The sequence below is a fragment of the Sus scrofa genome, chromosome 14, assembly GCF_000003025.6.
Source record: "Sus scrofa isolate TJ Tabasco breed Duroc chromosome 14, Sscrofa11.1, whole genome shotgun sequence".
NCBI classification, from domain to species: domain Eukaryota; kingdom Metazoa; phylum Chordata; class Mammalia; order Artiodactyla; family Suidae; genus Sus; species Sus scrofa.
In genome coordinates, this window is record NC_010456.5 from 41,382,058 (window position 1) to 41,404,251 (window position 22,194).

The 22,194-nt window shown below is 51.3% G+C and overlaps 1 protein-coding gene across 20 annotated transcripts in view; it reads right to left on the minus strand.

Annotated features, from left to right (window-relative positions):
- UBE3B (ubiquitin protein ligase E3B) overlaps nt 1,181–22,194 on the minus strand; it is a 59,515-nt gene continuing 38,501 nt past the window's right edge. For 19 of the 20 annotated variants that reach the window (XM_005670735.3, XM_005670732.3, XM_021073732.1 and 16 more), the window contains 10 exons: nt 20,247–20,366; nt 15,660–15,836; nt 15,419–15,529; nt 13,127–13,264; nt 12,699–12,764; nt 10,661–10,719; nt 7,952–8,134; nt 7,121–7,232; nt 4,152–4,244; nt 1,181–3,391 (listed from right to left, as the gene is read on the minus strand). In XM_005670735.3, coding sequence (XP_005670792.1) covers nt 3,200–3,391; nt 4,152–4,244; nt 7,121–7,232; nt 7,952–8,134; nt 10,661–10,719; nt 12,699–12,764; nt 13,127–13,264; nt 15,419–15,529; nt 15,660–15,836; nt 20,247–20,366 — 1,251 coding nt within the window. In that variant the 3' untranslated portion in view covers nt 1,181–3,199. Of the gene's footprint in view, nt 3,392–4,151; nt 4,245–7,120; nt 7,233–7,951; nt 8,135–10,660; nt 10,720–12,698; nt 12,765–13,126; nt 13,863–15,418; nt 15,530–15,659; nt 15,837–20,246; nt 20,367–22,194 lie in introns of all 20 variants that reach the window. The other variant, XR_002338835.1, reaches the window with a different exon arrangement.

Below are 22,194 nucleotides of genomic sequence, written 5' to 3' on the forward strand. Positions count from 1 at the left end.
TTAAAATTGTCCTCCTTTTTTTTTTTGTCTTTTTGCTATTTCTTGGGCCGCTCCCGCGGCATATGGAGGTTCCCAGGCTAGGGGTCGAATCGGAGCTGTAGCCACTGGCCTACGCCAGAGCCACAGCAACGTGGGATCCGAGCCGCGTCTGCAACCTACACCACAGCCCACAGCAACGCCGGATCGTTAACCCACTGAGCAAGTGCAGGGACCGAACCCGCAACCTCATGGTTCGTAGTCGGATTCGTTAACCACTGCGCCACGACGGGAACGCCTGTCCTCTTTTTAAATGAGAGTTTTAAAAAATCCACTTATTTGTCCACGTTATGAAGATAAGCTTTCTCTTTGCAGTGCTAACTTGTAATTAAAAGCCAAAATATCACAGATTGAGGCTTTGGTTTTTTAGGGGGTGTGTTTCCCACTGGAGACCCTACTTGGTTTGGGAGACTGCAGTATTTTTCTCTTTGCAGGACACAGACGCTCTTCGGGAGGGAGCCCAGCATGCACAAAGTCCTCTTGGGAGCCAGGGCGCCCAACGGGTTGGAAGAGAGCCTGTCAGACCTTGAGACTTCTTTCCTGACGCTCAGATCCTCAGGTGCCCCCTGGGCCAGGGGAGGCAGCGAGAACTCACAGGGGACTTCAGTTGCTGTGGCTGAGGGCCAAGGCCACCGACGAGGGAGGTAGAAAAACTGGCAGGGTTGAGATGGGTTTTCTGCTGAGTGTAAACTGGGGCTTGAGTAACAGAAAGAGACATGACTGGGGCATCCTGCAAATATGATCCTCAGTAAGGGAAGAGAGCTGTAAAATCTGACTTCAAACACTTTTGAATTATCCGGGTTATTTTCAGAAATACCTATCGCCTTTTTACGTACATTATCATGGAAAAGGTGTGATCCTGGGTGATGGCTACCCCTGGGAAGTGCAGACAGGACAGGGCACGTGGAGGGTGCTTAAAGGGGCTTTAGCTTTACCTGAAAGGTGACAAACGTCATATGACAAACTATGAACCACCGCTGACCCTGGTGAAGCAGTGAGCCTCGGCCGTCTGCTGCATTATTCTCCGCATCCTCTTCCCACTGTGAGAGCCTCTGGGCTCCTCAGGCCCCAGACGCCCCATCGTGAGCTCTCCAGGCACTTGGTCAGAAAGTGTTCCTTCTTGACATAAAAAGAACACGGCCACTGTGCGCTGAAGTACAAATTTAATAAAGCCTTTGATCACGTTTTAATCCATAAGTTATCTATGAAAACAAACAATGCGTCCCCACAACTTTTTAAAGCCATCAAGAGCCACCGTGGTGTCCATGAACACCAGCTAGAAAAGTACAGATTCAGTGTTTTCGACAGTGCAATCTTCCAGCTGTTGAAGAGAAGTTCAGTGAAGGTAAAAACTACCCCTCCCCATCAAAAGCACAAAGTTGTTGGTGGTGCTTAGAAGCCACGCTCTCTGCGATCCCACACTCACTGATTCTTAGGGAATAACAATCATGATGAGATCCAACCTCTCTGTGCACGTTGACAATCATCTGGGCACCAGCATAAACATACCACCCTGCCCAGTGCATGACACACATGTTCAGAAGACATTTTCAGAGGAATCGACTGTTTACAGGTAGTGGCAAGTCCACAGAATCAGAGGTTACCAACTATCTTAAATAACAATTATAAGACCTGTCTGTCTTTAAATTCCTGGCCATTTTTCCATCAAGGTGAAGCACACACTGTTTTCTAGAAGCCTGGGGCTCTAACATCACTGGCTTGGGCCTGGGCAGGATGCCAGCACCTGGCCAAAACCCTCTGCCGGACGCCATGGAAACAGGGCCTGCCTGCTATGCCGCCAACATGACGGTCCTTCCTGGAAGGGGTTCTGCTGCCAGGAAGAGAGCTGCGAGCCCTCTGCTGGCTCCACAGGGCAGAGGAGGGATCGATCGGGCACTCCTGGCCTCTGGTCTGGCTTCAATCTGGGTAGTGGGGACGCACCAGAGTGTGATGAGGTGGGTGAGGGTGGACGGCTGTCAACACAGACCACTAACACGGCCTCTGCCTCAATTCCCTGGGTTTAGAGTACAGTTCTCATGATAAAGGTGAAGAATGGTGGCCGAAGAGCACAATGGGTTGGGAGAGAAAATGAAGTAAAAAAACTAAAAACCCAACCCAGAGGGCCCATGAGCCTCTGTCAGTGCAAAGGGTTCCTGGTTCTGAGGAGGGGCAGAAGCAAAACTCGGGGTTCTGGGGACTTTTACAATCTACGGAGTAAAGCCACTGCCCAGGCGGGACAGGTTCCTTCCGCTGGTGTTTGTTCCTTCCTAGACAGCAAGCGCAGCCAACAAGCAGGGGAAAGCTGCTGTGAGCACGTGCAGCCTCGGGAATCGACTGGCTTTGAGTAACGGCCAGGCCTTCTGGAAATGGAGCTGCCCTTAAGGGCCAGCAGGGTTTTTCTCCCAAGCCCAGGATGCCAACGTGAGTGCCCAAGATGGTGGAGGCTCACTGGCAGCCTGTGCCGAGGACTTGGGCAGCCGAGGGGACAGGGGGACCACTGCCACGTGGAATGTGTGGCTCTGCGGTGGGAGCAGCGCCCCGAACTTCCCGTGCTCCATGGCCCCCAGCAGGCGCCTTAGCCGCGGCAGGGACAGGTGGACCTGGCCGTCTGGAGAGAGGCTGCGGTGGCCGGGACGGAGGGTGCAGAGAGGCTTGGCGAGGCCTTACCTGAGTAAAGAGTTTTCAGAAACGGAAGGAGAGCATCTCACGCTTGGTTGGCTTCATGCCCTCGGGCCCATGTCCTGAAAACCACTCTGGAATCTTGGAGTTCCTGGGACTTGTTCATGCACAGCTCACTCAGAAAGTTAAGAACAAAAACACTCACAAAAAGATCAAACTATCAAAAAGAGAAGCCCTGCTGTTACCACAGGCCTGGGCTTCAGGCCACTGGAGGGCAGGAAAGAAGGACCAAGGCTGGCGGAACCTGGAGGTTTATTCTCAACACCCCCTTCCCGCTAGTGTCACTCCGGGAAGGCTGTGGAGCGTCATCATATGCATCCACAAAGTTCTTGAGGCCACAGGGGAGTCTCATGGCTGTAGAGAGGGTCTGGGGGCTGCTACCCCCTGGCATGTCCATCTCACTCCCAGGGGAAATGTCACCTCCCAGGAAAGGGTCCCTGGCAGCAGGGAGTCTGCGAGGGCAGGCGGCGAGCCGAGGCAGGAGCTAGGAGAGCTCGAAGCCCGTGTTCATGCTGATGGCATAGCGCAGCTTCTCCCGGAGGACACTCTTCTTGCTGTAGTTGGGCAGCTTCAGCAGGTTGAAGCAGGTGGAGGAAGTGGGCAGGCGGCCGCCCGGCTCCCGCTTGCGGATGGTGAAGAAGCCGCGGAGGACGCTGCCCAGGGTGTCCCCAGTGTCCTGCAAGCAGACCCCACAGCCTCGGGTTGGGGGGGTGCCCGGGAAGGAGAAGAAAGCCTGGCTCCTCGGGTCCCGCATGGGAGGCCTGCACTAAGCGGCACTGGGACCCAGGCCTTCTGGTTAACCGCTAGTTATCAGTGAGCCCATCTGCAAAGAGCTGGAACACTGTAAACATATTTCAGGAGCAAACATTTCTTCATGCAGCCTAACATTTCCTCCCTGACCTCGCCGGTGCTGCGGCCGGGGGCAGCTCCCTTGAGTCAGGGGTTGAGGATCATCTGTCACCTAGGAGGAGGGACCGGCTTTGAGGAAGGCCGCTATACTCAAAGGCCACTGGGTTTTCATGGGGCAAGAAACTTACAACAGCCACCACCTGAGCACCCACTAGAGTCAGGTTCATGGACATAGGACATGGTGACCCCTGGAGCTGCCCTTCCTTACAGAGGAGGAAATAAGGCCACCTGCCCAGGCATGCACCGTGGCAGGTGGAGGGGTGGATGCTGGGCCTATGCTTGTCCAATTCTGAAGCCACGTCCTCAGCTCACCCACAAATTCCTCGAAGCCCTGGAACCCCTGCTGAATCAGCAGCTAGAAAAACGCCCCCCACGTATTCTCCCCTGAGGGGAGTATTGAGCAAGGGACCCCCAGGAGAGGTGAGGTCGTAGAGCAGCCCACCTCTCTGGGTGCCCACTTGGGCACACAGTGGCATGCGCACCCCACCCAGCAGGCATAGCAGACAACCCCTCCCTGGCAGTGGTACCTGATCATCGGACACTTCCACACAGCGGATGGAGAAGGGAGGCTTGAGGTAGGCGAAGCCCAGGAGCGGGGGCCTGGAGCAGCTGGTCACAAACTGCAACACAAGGCAGAGGCAGGGACAGGGCTGACTGGTGCCCGCCCTTAGGGAGATGACTCAGTGAGAGGGCTGGGGGTGAGAGGCATGGGCCGGTGGGGCAGCGAGAGGCCGGAGCTGGGCGCAGGGACCCCGAGTGCAGCTGACACTGCTACCCCAAGTACTCACTCCACATCTGGCTCTTCAGCCACGCAGTGCCTTCCCTGAGCACCCAGCAGTCTCCGTGAGCCTGCCTCTGGGCCCCTTGGGCAACTCAATGTCCTCAGCAGGCTGACAAAGACCAGGCTGTGGCAGCCAGTGAGGCCGAGGGGCAGACCAAGGTACCAGACAACCCCCAGTTGGGCCTGTGGGCAGCCAGTGGCACCTGCATCATTTCCCCAAACCACTAGCTCCTGCCCAGACAGACAGCTGACCCACCAGAAAACCCAAGTGATAAAATCGCACAGGGAAGTCCTGAGAAACCCCTCGCTTTCTTTAGTTCAACATTAGCCTCAGTGCTCCCCCTTCTCTAGGGGACCTGGGAACCTGCCCCTTGCAACATGGGCTGTGATTCAAAATTCCATGGCAAGCTGAGCGTTTGGGTCTCAAAATAAATATTACCATTTAAACAATGTTATAAATGGTAGTGAGATTCCTGAGACCATCTAGAAAGTTTATGTCATGCTTTAAAAAACTGTTTCTACAAAAGTACTAACAAGATATATTACTTTCCTAATACACTCTATGTTCCACCAGAAAAACTGTGGCTGCAGATCCTATTTAGAAACATTTCTACACTGCACGGGTCCTCTGTGAACCAACTTCATCTAATCTCTCCCCAGGCACCGTGTTATTTGACCTATTCTACCTATTCTAAGGACGGGGAGAGTCTGCGTCCCTCCAGGTCAGGCTGCTGAGGCCTGCTGCCAGCCGCCCACCTGCCAGTGCTGGTCCAGGGAGGGGGGTGGCTGCCCCTCAGGGGAAGTAGGACAATGGGGCAGGGGGCACCGAGGGGCCCTGCTGTCATTACATTTAGAGAAAGCACAGTCATGCACGCTCCTGTACAACAGTTCTATCTGCAGCTGAAGAAAAGGGCAGGTACAGGATGAGGACCTGCGGGTGTGACAAGAAACCCAAAGATAGGAGTTCCCGTTGTGGCCCAGTGGTTAACAAATCCGACTAGGAACCATGACGTTGCGGGTTCGATCCCTGGCCTTGCTCAGTGGGTTAAGGATCAGGCATTGCCGTGAGCTGTGGCGTAGTTTGCAGATGCAGCTCAGATCCCGTGTTGCTGTGGCTCTGGCTAGACTGGTGGCTACAGCTCTGATTCGACCCCTAGCCTGGGAACCTAGGAGCGGCCCTAGAAAAGGCAAAAAGCCAAAAAAAAAAAAAAAAAAAGAAACCCAAAGATATAATATGCCTGCTGTGGGGGTGATAACGGTGCAGTTAGAGACCAGCTTTCCTCTCTGTCTAGGAGAGGGAAGTGAGTGGCCCTAAGGGGGGCAGAGGTTCAGCCTACAAGAGGCCGTGATGGAAAAACCAGAACAATTCTCTTGAGAACTTTTTTTTCTTTTTCTTTTTTCTTTTCAGATCCCATACCTGCAGCATATGGAGGTTCCCAGGCTAGGGGTCTAATCAGAGCTGTGGCCGCCAGCCTACACCACAGCCACAGCCACGCCAGATTCGAAATGCATCTGTAACCTACACCACAGCTCACAGCAACACTGGATCCTTAACCCACTGAGTGAGGCCAAGGACTGAAACCACATCCTCATGGATACTAGCTGGGTTCTTAACCTGCTGAGCCACAGCGGGAACTCCTGAGAATTAACTTCTGGAATTAGGTCTGCCTGCCCAATCTGAGTCCCTTAAAACCTATAGGCACAACCAGTGCATCTCTGCAACTGTGCACTGCAGCAAGGGCTTCCTTGACAGGAGCAAACTCTCCTCAGGACTACAGGTCGAGGAGAAAGAGAACCCACTGCCACTTCAGGTGGTGGTGACACTGTCCATGTTGCTGTAACAACTGAGGTCACAGAAGACTATTCTAGAAACCCAAATGCCCCAAGGGATGATGTTTCAAGGCACTTAAATTTACCCCCAGAGTACTGCAAAATGGTCATCATAGAAAAATCAAATAGAAGCTCAGGTAGCAAAGTGACAGGATTCCATTTTATAAAAACATGCACGTACATGGCACACACAGTACCCTATGAAACACTGTGCTGATGGCAGCAACAAGAAACAAGAGTGGTACTGGGGGGACATTTTGAACGTGTATACTTTAAAGACACAGTACAGGTGAACTGGTTAACATCCACCACTCTATTTACACAAAACATACATTGACAGTAGCCCACTTGATGATGCGTGTTTTACTGGGACACTGTGTGTATGTGGTTTGCATATTCCACACTGCTGAGAAAGAGGGTGCACAGAGGTAGCCCCTGGGGAAGAGAATAGAAACTGTTTAAGTCCTACACTGTAGGAACTGGGATTGTTTAAAAGTTTGCTTGCCTGTATTTTCCAAAGGTAACCTAAAAAATACTGTTTACTTCCACAGTGAAGAGCACAAGAAATGAGATGTTAGCAAGACCAGTGCTGGGAAAGGAAGACAGGGTGGTGCTGAGCCCCATGGGCAGGCCTCCAGGGCAGCCTGTCTGTAGTGGGCACAGCAGGCTATGGCTCACGAGACTCAGCTGTGCCCTCAAGCCCCTCTCTCTGGCACCCTACCCTACCTCTGGGTAGCCCTCCTCCGGAAGAGGATATGCTGACAATACAAAGTTCTCCTGATAATGTTATTTTTTTCCCAGTGTAAAAGATCACACCTACTGGCTTTCTGGGTTTATGAGAGCATCTTTACACATGAACACATGCACAAGTAAGGCATTAAATACCTTCAGAAACATGGCTCTTTCGTCGGGTGTGAAGTCAGAGGCCAGGATATCCCAGAGCCAGATAATGACCCTGTGGCTTCCATGGAAACCGCCGTAGTACACCGTGTGCTTCCTAAAAACAGTGCAGACAAGGACTCAGCCACATGTTCTGGTGAGCGCTGGCAGACGCAGGCACAGAATTTAGACAAGAGTCACCAACTCCGGGTGATGACTAACTTCTCTTAAGCCAGAAGTTCATGGCTCAATAACCCAGGCCCGTGGAAACTAAATGGGTGGAGAGTTATGGCCCTAGCGCTGCTGGTCCCCAGCCAAGGCCGACAGGAGACCCTGCCCCACCATGTCATGGGACATCAGAGAGCCCAAGAGACCTCAAGAACTGCTTCTACTTCTCAGTCTCTAGGCAGGCTAAGGGTTGAGCTTTTCTTCCAAAGCAATTCAGCCAGAGATCAGGGAGGAAAAGTCCATCTGGAGATGGGACCCTGAAAACGCTCCAAAAAGCACCCAGCAAAAAAGCAGCTTGCTTTCTAGGAGGCCTTAAGGATTTCACCCTTACTCCTGTATTCACTCCTTACTTTATTTTTTCTTTATAGGGCTGTATTTGCGGCATATGGAAGTTCTCAGGCTAGGGGTTGAATTGGAGCTGCAGCTACTAGCCTATGCCACAGCCACAGCAACATGGGATCCAAGCCACATCTGCAACCTACACCACAGCTCATGGCAATGCTGGATCCTTAACCCACTGAGTGAGGCCAGGGATGGGACCCGCATCCTCATGGATACTAGTCGGGCTCATTACTGCTGCACCACAACGGGAACCTCCTCGCTCCTTACTTTAAATCTTCCAGATCGATCTCAGCATTGTCTCCCGAAATGAGTCGCTGTAGCTCAGGGGTCGAAAACATCCGGGTCCACTCAGGTTTGATGATGGAACGGAATCCGCTAATGAGGGCAGCTGTCTGGTTCTTGATTTGGGTGTGCATCCGAAAGTGGGCCATCAGATGGATGTAGCTAATTCTGTTGCCAATGAGAGAAAACAATGGAAATTAAAAGCACAGGGCAGCTGGGTGCCAATGGGCTGAAAGATGAGTCCAGTCCGTTCTGAACCACTTCACAAGAACACAAATAGCACCAGAGCATTGCAGCAGAACAACTGCAACGACAACTCTCCCAATAGGCGTGCCACTGTCAAGGTGTCGAGGACATCACTTCCTGCACCCCTCTCCAAAGCCAGTGGGTCAGACATTGGGATACCACCCCACTGTCAAGAATCAAAGTGAGGAGTTCCCACTGGGGCTCAGCAGTAATGAATCCGACTAGTATCCATGAGGATTCAGGTTAGAACCCTGGCCTCGCTCAGTGGGTTAAGGATCCTGAGTTGCCGTGAGCTGCAGTGTAGACTGTAGACTCGGCTTGGATCCCAAGTTGCTGTGGTGTAGGCTGGCAGCTGTAGCTCCAATTCGACCCCTAGCCTGGGAACTTCCATACACCTCGGGTGTGGCCCTAAAAAGACAAAAAAAAAAAAAAAAAAAGAATCAAAGTGAGACATTCTCCAGATAAGGAGAGGGCCTTTCTTAGTACAAAAGGACTTTTTAGTTAATTTCGTCCTTTTGGACATTAAGCCAATCAAGATATTACTCTGTCCTCCAGAGAAAAACTGTTTCCTGTTGAAACTTCAGTCAAAACCTTGCTAGACTGAACAAGGAGTCTAGGCTACAAAAAAGTAACCACATGCAGCTGGCTGACGATTAGGAATCAGAGCACTGAGGCTGGATGGCTCCAAGCAGATGGTCTTCCGGGTCTGCTTTTAGGAACACGGGAAGCTCATCTACAGCTGCAGGATACCACACGATGCTTCAAACCAGGACAAATACGTTCCAACAGGCTTGCCAGAATTGCTGATTAGCAAACCATTTACTCCAATATAAAGAACTGGAGCCCAGCCCAGGTATGACTTTCAAAATTCCAAATGAGTACAGTCCAAATAAATCTATTCTCCCCCACAATGCTCAGACCCGCAAACCTGCACATTGATATATGTAACACAACTTTCTCTATCACTGCTACTCCTTTCATGTTTGCTCTGAAGTAGATTACTAAGAGAGAGAGAGGGAGCCTGGGAGACTTTCCCATCTTGACACCCGGAAGTGCAAGATCAAAGGTCACCGTGTAAGAGAGAGAATGGGAGTTGCCAGGCCTTTTAGGAGAGTCTGCAGAACTGAATACCCTTGCACTTATAGTGAAGTTTAATGCTAAGAACACATACTAGTTTGTGAAATGACTTTCCACGTAGGTTTCCAGGCAGGAGAGGAACCTCACTCCATAGGCTGCATCAATGCAGCTGTTCTGGCTGTTAAACATACAGCTCCCACTGTCACCTGGAGCCATAATGCCTGGCAGATCAGGGCCAATCCAAGGGTGACATATCTGATGATGGTGACCATCACTGCTTTCATTCATTAAGGCCCTCCTTTGAGCCAGACATCCTGGAGGGTACTCTACGGGTGCCCATCCCTCTGAAGGGGTAGTGATCAGCACCCGGTGGGTGTGCACAGGATCCACTCTGCTCTCGGACACCCCCAGGCGGCTTCCTCATAACCTGTGTTCCCGTTCTTTTTCAGCAGTCACACTAACACACTCTGACCAAGAGTCAAAACTGCTGTATTTCAATCATGATGGGAATTGGGTCTGTTCTCCTGACTCTCCGGAGAGTCTAAATAAAAGCTCCCCAAGCACATGGACTGACTGATGTGACCCAAGAGAACGATGTGATGCCCGGGGACACTGGGCTGGGACGTGCATCTGATCCAAAAGATTCGCTGGGTAGGACTAAGCTCTCACCTGTCACTGAAGAGAGTGATGCTCAGATGAACAGTTCAGATGCTCAGCTGAGCCTGGTGGCAGAAGACAGAGACTGACAAAAGGGTCAGTATCTACTCCTTGTGCCAGGTCCTGCTGTTTAATCAGGTGAGAGCAGAGCTGGGTAGAGACATGCACAGAGGGGCTTTGCTTTGAGGGACCAAAGAGGTTGATATTTACGATAGAATCCTAAAAGCCTGTTATCTGTGACAATAGCTGCTGGGCCTCAGAGTCTCCCTGTGTCTAAGGGAGACTGCATCTGAATTCACCACTGTGTCTTCTCAAGAACAGTGTTTGAAACAACTGCCACGTGCCCTCACTCCAAAATGACCTGCCCCTCCAAGGTGTCCTTCTGCCCTGTGCCCTCTGGTTCAGGACCGTGCGCCCGAAGGGCTCTGGAGCCATCGGTCTGCATCGAGAGACGTCATTATATTCCTAGGAACAGTGCAGCCCGGGTGCCTCTGACCTTAGAAGTGCTGCTGCAAAAAATAAATGGTCAATTCTTATTTTGCAAATCGAATTTAATACAATTTCGGCCTATGAACTGTAACCAGTAAATTCCATTATGATATTTATGGCCTCTTTCTACTTCAATCTATCTTAATAAATTCTCAAAGTCAGCCCGGAGAGCCAGAATGAAGTCTTTTCAAGTGGTGACCTTAAAAATCTAATTGCTATACTCACTTATTTTCATTTGTAACAGGAATGGTCTTCCCTCCAGGAATCAGTTCATGGCAAACAAGCTGGGGGAGAGGAAGGGGAACAATTACTCGAGAGAATCCTAATGAGGAAATAAAGCTTCCTGAAGATGAAAGGGCCCGACGCCAACCAACATCCATAATAATGACGGAGTGAAGACGAGACATGTTTGGGAACAATCATTTTCACAAAACGCCGGACTTAAATATCAACAAGCAGGCCCTGCAGGATCAATAGGAAAGGTCCCTTCTTACCTGATCCTTGTTCAAAGGTTTGTACTGAGGCTTTGGGGTGCCGTGGAGGGGGATATGTTGGCCATGAAGAGCACAGGAAGACTGTTAGAAAATGCTGGCACAACAATACCCTGGACTATGGTGCCATGATTTAAAAATATGCTGAAAATGTTTATTTCTGTTTGTTTTTTGTCTTTTTAGGGCCACACCCATGGCAAACGGAGGTTCCCAGGCTAGGGGTCAAATTGGAGCTGAAGCCCCAGGCCTATGCCACAGTCAAGGCAGTGCCAGATCGGAGTAGCATCTGTGACCTACACCACAGCTCATGGCAACACCAGATCCTTAACCCACTGAGTGAAGCCAGGGATTGAACCCATGTCCTCATGGATGCTAGTTGGGTTCGTTAACCGCTGAGCCACTACGGGAACTCCAAAAATGTTTATTTCTTGCAAAGGTGGGGGAAAAGCAGATTACAGAGCACCACGTGTGGTATGGTATCATTTGTACAAAAAATTATACACACACCCAGGGAGAAAAAGCCTGTAAAGGATTGGGCCACAAGTTAACAGGGCCTCCCTGGGCACTGGCACCATTTCATTTTCACCTTTATACTCTTCTTGTAGCTGAATTTTTGGTTAGAAGTTTGTGTTCGTTTTATAGGCAGGACGGAAAATGAAGAATATTGGAAGGAAGTCTGAAAATCTGATTAATGATTCCAAAATGCTATAGAACCAACTGCTTTCCTTAACTTCAGGAACTTCTGTGGGTCACCCTCTATAATTTTAAAAGAAATTCTATTAACATAATATACTGCAACTGTAAAGATGGAAAAAGGAAAAACAGCAGCCTTTGGTCCCACTGTTATCACATCTCAGCACGCTGCAGGATTTTAAAGCTGCGTGGGCCCTTAGGAACTGCCCACGAAGGCTCCAGGGAATCCCTGGTCTGGGCCCCGTTATCCAGACAGACCCTGTGAGATGCCGTGCCCTCTTTGGGAGCAGTTCTGTGACCAAATGAGCTGGGGAAGGCTGGGGTTAACACAACTAAGGTAGGCGTCTCCCTCACAGGCCCCTCAGGGCCCCACTGTGCCATCATGGCTCTTCAGGAGGGGCATGGGGTGTGCAGGCATCTGGAGAGTGTCCAGTGACACTGGCACCAGTACAGACTCATATTTGGCAGGTGGCACTTGTTGAGATAAGGAAAGTTGGTTCAGGGAGACTGAGGGACCTGTCTGAGGCTCCGGGCAGCTGCCCTCAGACTGTGTGCACAAGGACTCGTGCAGGTGGTGCAAGTGGAGGGGCTGGGAGCCCTTTAGAGAAAAGCAGGAAATTGAAAGTCTGGGAAGGCCCCTCTGCTGCCACAACTACAAGGGTCTTTTCTCCCTGCTCTGCTCTCCACGATGAGAAGGAGCAAGGACAGGGTTCTGCTGGAGGCCCTTCCTGCCGGGTGGCTTCTTCTCCCTCTTTAAGTCACAATCCTGTTTGTGACAGCTAATCCTCCCCATGGTAACAACAATCAGTGTTACAAAGCCGGTGCCAGAGCTTTCACGGGGAATGACCCTAAAGTGCACTTGAAGCAGAACGGGGTCTCTGTGGGAGCTCGGGGGTGGAGAGTGGGCAGGCAAAGCTGGGTCACCTGGGAAAGGGGAGGGACGCACCTTCCCTCCTGGTAGGGCAGGAAAAGGGCTGGGTAAGACAGAGGAGAAGGGTGGACAGACAGACTGAAAACGCCCAGAGTAGCAGGTCTCAGGAAGGGAAGGGGAGAAAGCTCAGCCACAGATGCCCACCTACCTGACCCATGACATCCTCGTCGTATGACAGTGTCAGGCCCAGGTCAGCGATGTCCCCATCGTACCGCTAAAGCAACAGAGAAAGGGACAATGTAGGAGCCAGGGAGTGCTATATCCTTTAAGAATTTAATACTCCTCTCCTATGACGTCTACTTGGATGGTTACCATTGTGGCTGTTGTACAACCTGAAGCAAAGGAAAAAGCCACCCATCCCCTGGAGGAGGGAGTCTGTGGGCACTAGTCCCAGGAGGAAGGGCTCAGAAGGGGACACAAGGGCCTGCGGTGGCCACGGAGCCAGCATGAGCCCCATTGGCACAGTAGGAAATCCCCTCCCCCTGACAACAATGGGATAAAGCCCAACCCCAGAGGGCCTCTCGGTGCTGGGTTCACAAAGGCATTCAGCTAAGCCATCCTGCCCTCCAGACTGACCTTGATGGAAGTGAGGTTTTTATAGAACTCGGAATCCAGAGAAGGCAGCTCATCCACAGAGCTGTAGAAGATGCTGTGGTGGTGCCCGAGCAGCTGGCTCAGGAAGAAGGATGCGAAGGGTACGTCTACCACAATTCCCTGGGAGAGAGAAGACAGGCTGCCAACTGTCACCCAGGATGCCATCCTGGAGATCTCATCTGGGGTACCTCAGGCTGCAGAGGGGCGCCGAGAGTGCTAAAGGCATTTCTAGGCACTGCCTAAACTTTTAGGCTGGAGAGCAATGCCTCCCTACCACTTAAACACAGTCAAGCCCCTCCCAGGGATGTTATGGTGTGGTGGTTAAGGGCCCAGACTTTGCAGCCGCACAGCTCAGGGATCAAATCCCAGCTCTGCTGCAGCCAGGCCTTGGGACACTGGCTTCTGCACCTGTGCCGGTCCCAGGGGACCAGCACAGCTTCAGTTTTATGTATGAAAAAGCAGGGTGGAAGAACTTCCAGGAAGAAGAGGTAGCTGAGCTAGACCTAGAGGAGCATGAGGGTGGGGGTGGTGTGGGGAGCGATGAGGCCCGGGAGGCCGGCAGGGCCAGACCAGCAAGCTCCGAAGGCTCTGGAGTCTGGATTCTATCCTGAGGGCAGCAGGGAACGCAGGGAGGGATCTCAGCAGGGAAGTGCTGCATCTGTACTTCCTGTGTGACGGCCTGGAGGCAGGGACGCAGCCAGGAACAGCGGAGATTGTACTGGGTGGAGAGAAGTGGGCGGAATGGGGAGATTTAGAGGAAGAGTGGTCTGGAGGATCTCGAGAGTTAACGCACACCGCTCCTCACCTACTGGACAGGGAGGAGACAGAGACTGGGCCCAGGAAACCGGGGAGGGCGTCCACAAAAGCCAGGAAGTCATGCATTTCAGCTGGCCCGGACTCCTCCAAGTCTCGTCACAGCTACTTGTTGAAAGGGAAAACGTGGCATGTGCCCAGGCGGGGCCTCATGGTTTTTTTTGTTTTTGTTTGTAAAAAGGGGATCAAATGAGAAACTGTCTCCATGTTGCAGATGTGTGGAGAATGTACACATCTCCAAATGCAGAGAAGTGTAGAGAATGAGCCCAGGCCACTCAGCGAGTCCCGGGCAGGAGGAGGGCTGGAGAGTGCCTGGACTCAGATGGGGACTGGTATCATCACAGCGGGGACCGAGGCTGTGGGCCAGGGCCTCGGAGAGAATGCTGGATCCTCCAAGAGTCACAGTATGTCCCCCCAACGTGGCCTCCCGCCCAGCCTGGCTGCTGCGTGCTCCCTGGGGTTTGGGACAGGCATGAGGTGAGTGCTGCTCAGGCAGGGCCAGGCCCTGGGGAGGGGATGGTCCCCTGTGGCTCCGGGGCCTGCTGTGAAGCCCACGAAGACAGGCTGCTGAAGAGCCTGAGTTGAAGCTTTACCCCCTTCCTAGGGAGCAGGGACCCTCAGGGTGGGGAGTCAGGTGCCACCAGGAGGCGGTTGTGCCAGTTGGTGAGGGTTCTCAGCCAGGAGGGACAGGAGCCTGTGGATGTCCTCACGGCCCTGACCCCATGACACCGAGGAGCTCAGACATCCTGCCTCCTAATAAACATGAGGATGGTAGCCGCAACCTCCCCCATGACTGGTGCCACCACAGGAGGGGTTCTATCTGGATGAACTCACTAACCCTCCGCAGCAACCCGGGAAGGTAGCTTTACTGTCCCACTTCACTGAGGAGCACAGGGGCCTTAAGAAATAAAGCTCCTGGCACGCGCAGTCACATCCCGAGCCAGGAAGACAGGTCTCGGCCTAGAGGCTCATCCTACCTTCACATTCAAGTCTGCAGGCATCTCCCCAGCACCTCGGGCCCACCTTGAAGCACTCAAACAGCCAAAGATTTTAAAACAACCATCACACCCTACAAGATGCTGCCCTCAGACAAATGGACCAGGCCTCTGCGTGGAGCCTGGCCCTGGTGTACCACCCCTCACCCCCCAGCAGAGCAGGGGGCTGGCTTGGGACCCAGGCTGGCATGAGGTCAAATTTGGGTTCTACCATTTAAACAGTGATGAGACAGGACAAGCAACTTCTCAAAGCCTCGATTCTCCCAGCCTTATGTGAACAGGACAGCAGCCACACCTCCTCACGTGCGGAAAGCGCCGTGTGTTCTTGCCCAGTACTCCTGGTTCCTGTCCCTCTTTCCTTGACTCTATCCTAATGACAGCTGACATGGCTGGGCCTGGTCACATACAGGGATACGTAGCCTGCAGGACGCACACGTGCTTCTCCATCCCAGGTCAGCGTGCCTACCTCGTACACAGCCTTCCCCAGCATCTTGCCCACAAACTCAAAGAGCTGCAGGTAATTCTCATGGATGTAGGATGTGGGCGAAGGGTAGAGTCTCTCGTCCCCACTGGTCGTCTGCAAGGCACAAGGACGGGCAGGGGCAGAGAGGTTAAATGCCTTACAACGAGCAAACCGGGGCCTTCGCTTCTCATCTGTCACCTCCAATCTGGCTACTGTCAGCCACGCTCCCGCTCCCTTTAAATACCTTGAACAGATTGAGCGCTGGGTCGAACACCCTCTTGATGATCTCTTCCAAGAACTCCTTGAAAACGCCGTCTTGATCAATCCCCGCCTCGTCCACCCCAAGGTCATTGACAAACTTCACGCGGATGACGCCCTTCATGGCGTGCTGGGAGAGCTGCCGGAGCTGTTCGTAGCCGTCCTGCCAAGGGCAGAATTATGGCCCATCAGGAACCCAAGGCTCCCTGCATAATTCAGGCTCCCTCTGCAAAGCTCCCTCTCCCCTGGTGAAGACTTCCCTGTGTAATTATTAAATATGTCAGGACGCACGGGTGCATGAGGAGAGGGAGCAGTTTCTACCTGCTTCTGGTGAGAGGCTGCTGAAAGAACAATTCATTTGGGGGCTGTGACTGCATCACACTTTGGAAGGGAGACTACCCTCAAGAGGATGCAGAGCATAGAGATGGAAAAACGAAAGATGAGTCATGACACGCTCTTAGGCATCAAAGGATGGTAGAAACTGAGACAAGATCTCCTCTCTCCATTTTTTTTGCCACCCCCGCCCTTGTAGCATGTGGCAGTTCCCAGGTCAGGGATCGAACCTGAGCCACAGCAGTGACCCAGGCCACTACACTGACAATGCTGGATCCTTAACCCACTGTGCCACAAGGGAACTCCTCTTTCCATTTTAATGCTAAGAATCTTTCAGCTTGTAGTTTAAAAAAAAAAAAAAAAAAAGCACAAATCAATCAAATGTACAGAACACCGTAAGATAAAAAACAAAAGTGCCCTGGACTGCTCAACTCCGGGCACTTTTCCCCAGATCATGAAAGGCTGAGAGTCATGCGGAGAAATTCAGGTTATACCCTGAGGGTGGTGGGGAGCCATAGCAGAGTTTAGGCAGAGAGTGACAGCTAGCTTTCTGCCTTAGGAAAATCTTTCTGTTAGAAGCAGAGCAGAGGGATGGCAGGAGGCAGGGAGATGGGTCAGGAGAGAGACTGGGCCAAGGGAAGAGAAGCCTTGACACCCTTGGCTCGCAGACAGCTCCCTGAAACGTGCAGCCATTCAGCACATCTCCCTGTCCAGAACTCCAGGATACAGCATTGGAATTCTCCCACTAAGTCATCTGTGCAGTTTATCTCTTGATAAAGTCTATCGAGGTTTTCCTGGCTTCTGATTCTGTCATTGAGTGTATGTGACACACCTAGCATGTGTGTGCTGAGGGTGAGCTGCCTTATCACTGCTCCATTTCAGAGCAGTGATTTAAAACAAAACAAAACAAAACAAAAAACAGCATGGAACAGGACAGGGCCCCAGGAGGCTGCCTCTGGCCAGCGTGAGAGCCCTCATAACCAGCCCGAGAGGCCCAATAACCAGGGATGAGGAGCCCGGGCTTGCTCACTGCAAGGCATTTAACCTCCCTGTCCCTACACTGACGTCTGTAGATACTATTGCACAACAGGTTACAAGTCAGCTGCAACATCCTATAGCAGCCACCCCCTGCCTCTTCCCTAGCCCCAGGTACAGCGCTCTCAGAGGCTCTGCTGACACTAGACCATCTCCATTGCACCCACTTGCCTGCCAGGCTGCTTCCCTGTCACAAAGCAAATGCAGCCAGTGTTGCAACACCTGATGGGGGACCCCCTGCTGCTGTCCTGCCCATCACTTCTGTCCCGTCCTCATCTACTGATCCAGAGGACTGTGCATGGTGGCTCCCCATCTTACTTAGGACTTAGGCTTCATAGTTAGGGAGCAAGAGAAAAAAAATCACCTCCAAAGTCCCCTAAGTCACCTGAAGGAACAAGAACATGGTTTGGGGACCACAATCCCGAGAAGCGCTTTTTATGCACATGCAATGTGAAAACCATTAAGTTAGACAAAAAGAAGAGTAAAACAGGAAGTTCCCATGCAGCTGCTACAGCATTTAAACCATTTTGCCTAAATTTAAGATAATTATCATGGCACTGAGTTGGGGACAGGCAGAGAAGTCTAACATGCCCCTCTCCTGCAGGGTTTCTTCCAGTCTGCTTAACACTGACGTCTCCCCAACAGTTAGGCATGTCCTGAGGCACATCATGCCATGGAGATGAGAAGAGATGGTACGGGTGAGAGCTCTGCGCAAGCAGCCAAGCACAGGGCAGGTGCTCCAGGAACATTTGCTTGCTGGACTGGCCCCACTGTAGCCTCCCTTTGAAACACTGTAGAGAGGAACTGGCCACCCACCTCTGACACTTCCTGTTGTACCCACTGCCCTCTGGGCACCTGAGTCGTTGCTCAAGGATTCTATCTGTGCTCTGCAGGAAGGGGGGTGGGCACAGGGTGCTCTTCTTCTCTACTGCATTTCAAAGAGCAGACGCAAGACCACGGACCTGGGGATGGGACAGCCAGCTTCCAGGCCCAGCTCTGTCACCGACACCTGAGTGACCGTGAACAATTCCGGCCTTAGTCCTGCCTTTGACAGGGCGAGGAGGAAGGGATAGGTAAGACTACATCTATGGTTCCTACCAGTTCTGAAAAGCTGGACTTCCAGCCCCTACTCAGCCTCCATGAGGGGAGGCCTTAGACCATCATCTGGAGGCCCCGCGCTCAGTAGAAACCTTAAGAAAAGGGGACCAGAATAGAAGCCCAGAAGATCATGAGTCAAATATTAGCTTTTTGATGCCCCCTTGTGTCCAAATCAAGCAAAGGCCATGAGGCTCTCAAGGTCTGAAAACCAAACCAATGAATCATGAGAACTGGGGTAACTGAATCAACAACCCCTCCCCCTTCCTAATTCAATATGAACACCAGCGACCAATTTCACGACCTGATCGACCCCAGTGACATGTAAAGAGGAAAACAGACTTTGCCTAAAATCCAAGAGACATCCCTCCTTTGACGACCCTGGGGGATGTGTTTAAAAAAGCAGGCCCAGGGCAAGCGGATGTCTGGTGACTCTCCCAGTGACACTTCAGCAGGGAGTTGGGGATTGTTGCGCTCAGGAGACACCAGTTTCCACCACCCCAGACTCTCAGTTACACTGGCCACATGGGAGTGGGCGAGATAGGCGGGGGTGGGGATGGAGGAGTTTAAGAGACAGGAGAGGTGCACCTGGGTCTCATGAAGAAAGAGCTGGAGAAGTGAGTTCCTACAACACAATTAGACTTTTTCTTTGAGTCAAAGCAGAGGTTGTAAGCTGGTGGCCACAGGCTGAATTTGATGGGCAGACAGGTGTTATGTGACTTTCCAGCTTCTCTACAGAAATTGATTTGTTCACAACATAATGGATCTGTGGATTTCATACAAAACCCATAAGGCCATACTCTCGTGGCCTGACAGGTGCGTGCTCTCCACCTGCCTACCCTCTCCTGTGCCCCAATGCCTGGGCTGGCTGTCAGATGTCATTTATCAGCTCACATATGGGGTTGGTCCAAGGCCTGTATTTCAAGAAAAATGGGAGGGAGCCATGGAAGCAGAGAACGTTCCTATTTGTTTAGCATGCACACACAAGGCCCCTGTGCTGAGACACTCGGCCAGCATTACTCATTCCCATGACTGGCAGGGCCCCTGGGGGTGCTGACATTTCTCATCCCTACTCTTAAGAATGTCACACTGCTTACCACATGCTGCCTTCCCTGGCAGACGACGGTGTCAATCACCAGTGGTCAGAGAACTGAAACAAGTCCTCCAGGAAGGAGCAGCAAACACAGTGCAAATGCCCCGAGGGAGAAATGAAAACGTGTGGGGAGGAAGGGCTGTTGCCATCGCCACTTACTGATGGCCGGCATGTGGCCTTGTGCTGTCCTGGGATCCTGTGACTGTCCTACACCACAGAACACGCTGACGAAGAAGTGTGACAGGCTGGAGTGTAATAAAAGGTCTAAAGAGCAAGGATGGGCAAAAACATCAAGCCAAGCCATTCAAGGAACGGGGACTTGGAGCCCAGTGACCATAGGTGCAGGAGCAGCACACACAGGCAGACTGTGCACTGTGCACCGGCTTGGGGGAGTGAGGTGGGCACGATGCAGATGTCGCAGGAGTGCACATTATGACAATGTTCCAGGGTCTTGTTCGAACAAAATCAGTATGACTTTCTGTCACATGGAGGATAGTGTTCTGAGGACAGGCGCTTATTTCTAATTCACACCTCACTGCCTAGCGGGACCCTGGACGCTGGGTCTGGTGAAGGTGGAACCTTCACGTGCATCCCCTTATGTCCACAAAGAACTTGCAGCTCTGTGACCCATGTACTTCCCAGTAGGCTCAGTAACTTAACACCCACGTTCCAGCCTCCACTTTCACAGCTGGGTGTCTGGGGACAGTGCCTGCTGGGGCAGATGGTGTCTGCACAGACATGACTGTGTCTGTCCTCATTTCAGAGGCACAGAGTGACTGATGCTCTAACCTCGTGGGGTGAAGGGAGGGCACTGCTGTGCTGCGGTGTCAGCACTGAGGGCATGTTTAATCAGGCAGCTCTCCAAACAGATGACAGGACAAACAGGCCCTTTCCTGCCCCTGGAGCCCTGGCTTCAGTGTCATCAGATCAAGGAGTGGGAAGAAGAGTTCAGAGGCAACAGGTCAGCCACTAGACATCCTACGTTTTCCAGAGCACACTTTGCAACAGGCTTCTCACCTCCAACATCCGGGACCGGCGGATGGTAATGTGTGTGACATGAGGCGAGGCGGAGCTGGTTTCCACAAGCCCCAGTTTCTCCTTCTCCTTGGTCACCATGTTTCGGAACAGGAGAACTCTCTGAAATGAACAAAGGTGAGACGGGAAATGGGGTCAAAAACCAAGGATCCCCGAAAACAGACTAGACAAAATTAATGAAACTGAAGCACGTGAGAGCCCCCAAGAATCAGATACTTCCATGTGTGCTACAGGGTTAAAAGTGTCTTGGGAGAGCAGTACACATTTCCCCAAATACTCCTGGGAATTGGAAATACAGCTGAACACATGCCAAGGGAGAAAGGTTCCAGAAAGAGTGGTCTGGTTGCAGCCAGAGCCCAGCTAAGAATAGTCTGGGAGAAAATTATTCTCCTTGTTCAGTCAATAATCCACCATAAAAACCTGGAGGCAGCATGAGTTACAGAGGCTGCTTTATATAGTCATGTCTGCTTTAGGGGAAATCAATAGCATGAATTTAAAAAACAGAAACAATCCAAAGATGACATTTTTCACTGTTAGAAAAATTTTAAATGATCCTACAGTATAAAGGTCCCAGACCGTTTAATGGGCCTCCCCTGTGTCCTCAAGCACACCACAGGTCTACCAGTAGTATTTCTCAAGTATCATTTAGAAAGGATCTCCCATTCTCAAGATTCTGATAAGCCCCTTTAGGAGAGCATGACCTTTGATCCCATCCTGCAATAGCCGTAACATGATATCAGTGGAATGAATAAATAACGCCAACCACAGCTGTTTTTTTTTTTTTTTTTTGAAAAATGGAAATCTGCCCAAAGTCAAGAGATTTGTTAAATATAAATAAGAAAAGGAATTCCCAGAACATTGTCAGCTGATCATAATAAAAAATTAAAAAAAAAAAAATTCCCTGGTGGCTCAGTGGGTTAAGGATCTAATGTTGCCAATGCTATGGCCCGGGTCACTGCTATGGTGCAGGTTTGATCCCTGGTCCAGCAATTTCTGCATGCGACAGGTGCAGCAAAAGAAAGAAAAAAAAATTACATATATATATATAAATATGTATTAGTATATATTTGGGAGTTTCCATCATGGCTCAGTGGTTAACGAATCCGACTAGGAACCATGAGGTTGCGGGTTTGATCCCTGGTCTTGCTCAGTGGGTTGAGGATCCAGTGTTGCCGTGAGCTGTTGGCGTAGGTCGCAGATGCAGCTCGGATCCCACGTTGCTGTGGCTGTGGTGTAGGCCGGCGGCTATAGCTCCGATTAGATCCTTAGTCTGGGAACCTCCATATGCTGCAGAAGTGGCCCTAGAAATGGCAAAAAGACAAAAAAAAAAAAAAAAAAGTATATATTTATATAAACTATATATAAACATATAAAATTTTAGATATACATAAAATATATAAAATACATATACTATATAATAAATATTAAAACACACACACACACACACACACACACATATATATATACACCCACACCCACACAGGTGAACAGTAAGAACAGTGATAATAACAACAGTAGTGATAAGTGCTAAAATTGTATGAGGGGAGGCTTGTGCATTTTCACTTGACCATTCTGTAAGCTCTCCGAAGTAAATATGGTTGTAACAGGAAAAGCCACCAAAGGCCTCCTAAGAAGGGGGATGTACTCAGTAGAGGGACTGCTCAGTGAAGAAGTGCCACGTGGCTGGTTTACAAGTCTAGAAGCAAGGACTGAAGTGCTGAGTACCGCAAAAGCTCTAGGGGTTCCAGATGGTTCAGGAGGACAGCATGGGCTGAGGACATGAGGGAGACTGGAGACGTGGATGAAAGGTGCTCTCGCCCCTCCCTTCTATGCTAGGGAGCTGGCATAATGGTTCAGCATTTAGGGCAGATGGCATAATGGTGGCAGACGAGAGAGAGAACGCAGGCCTGGAGAGAGGCTATCACCACCC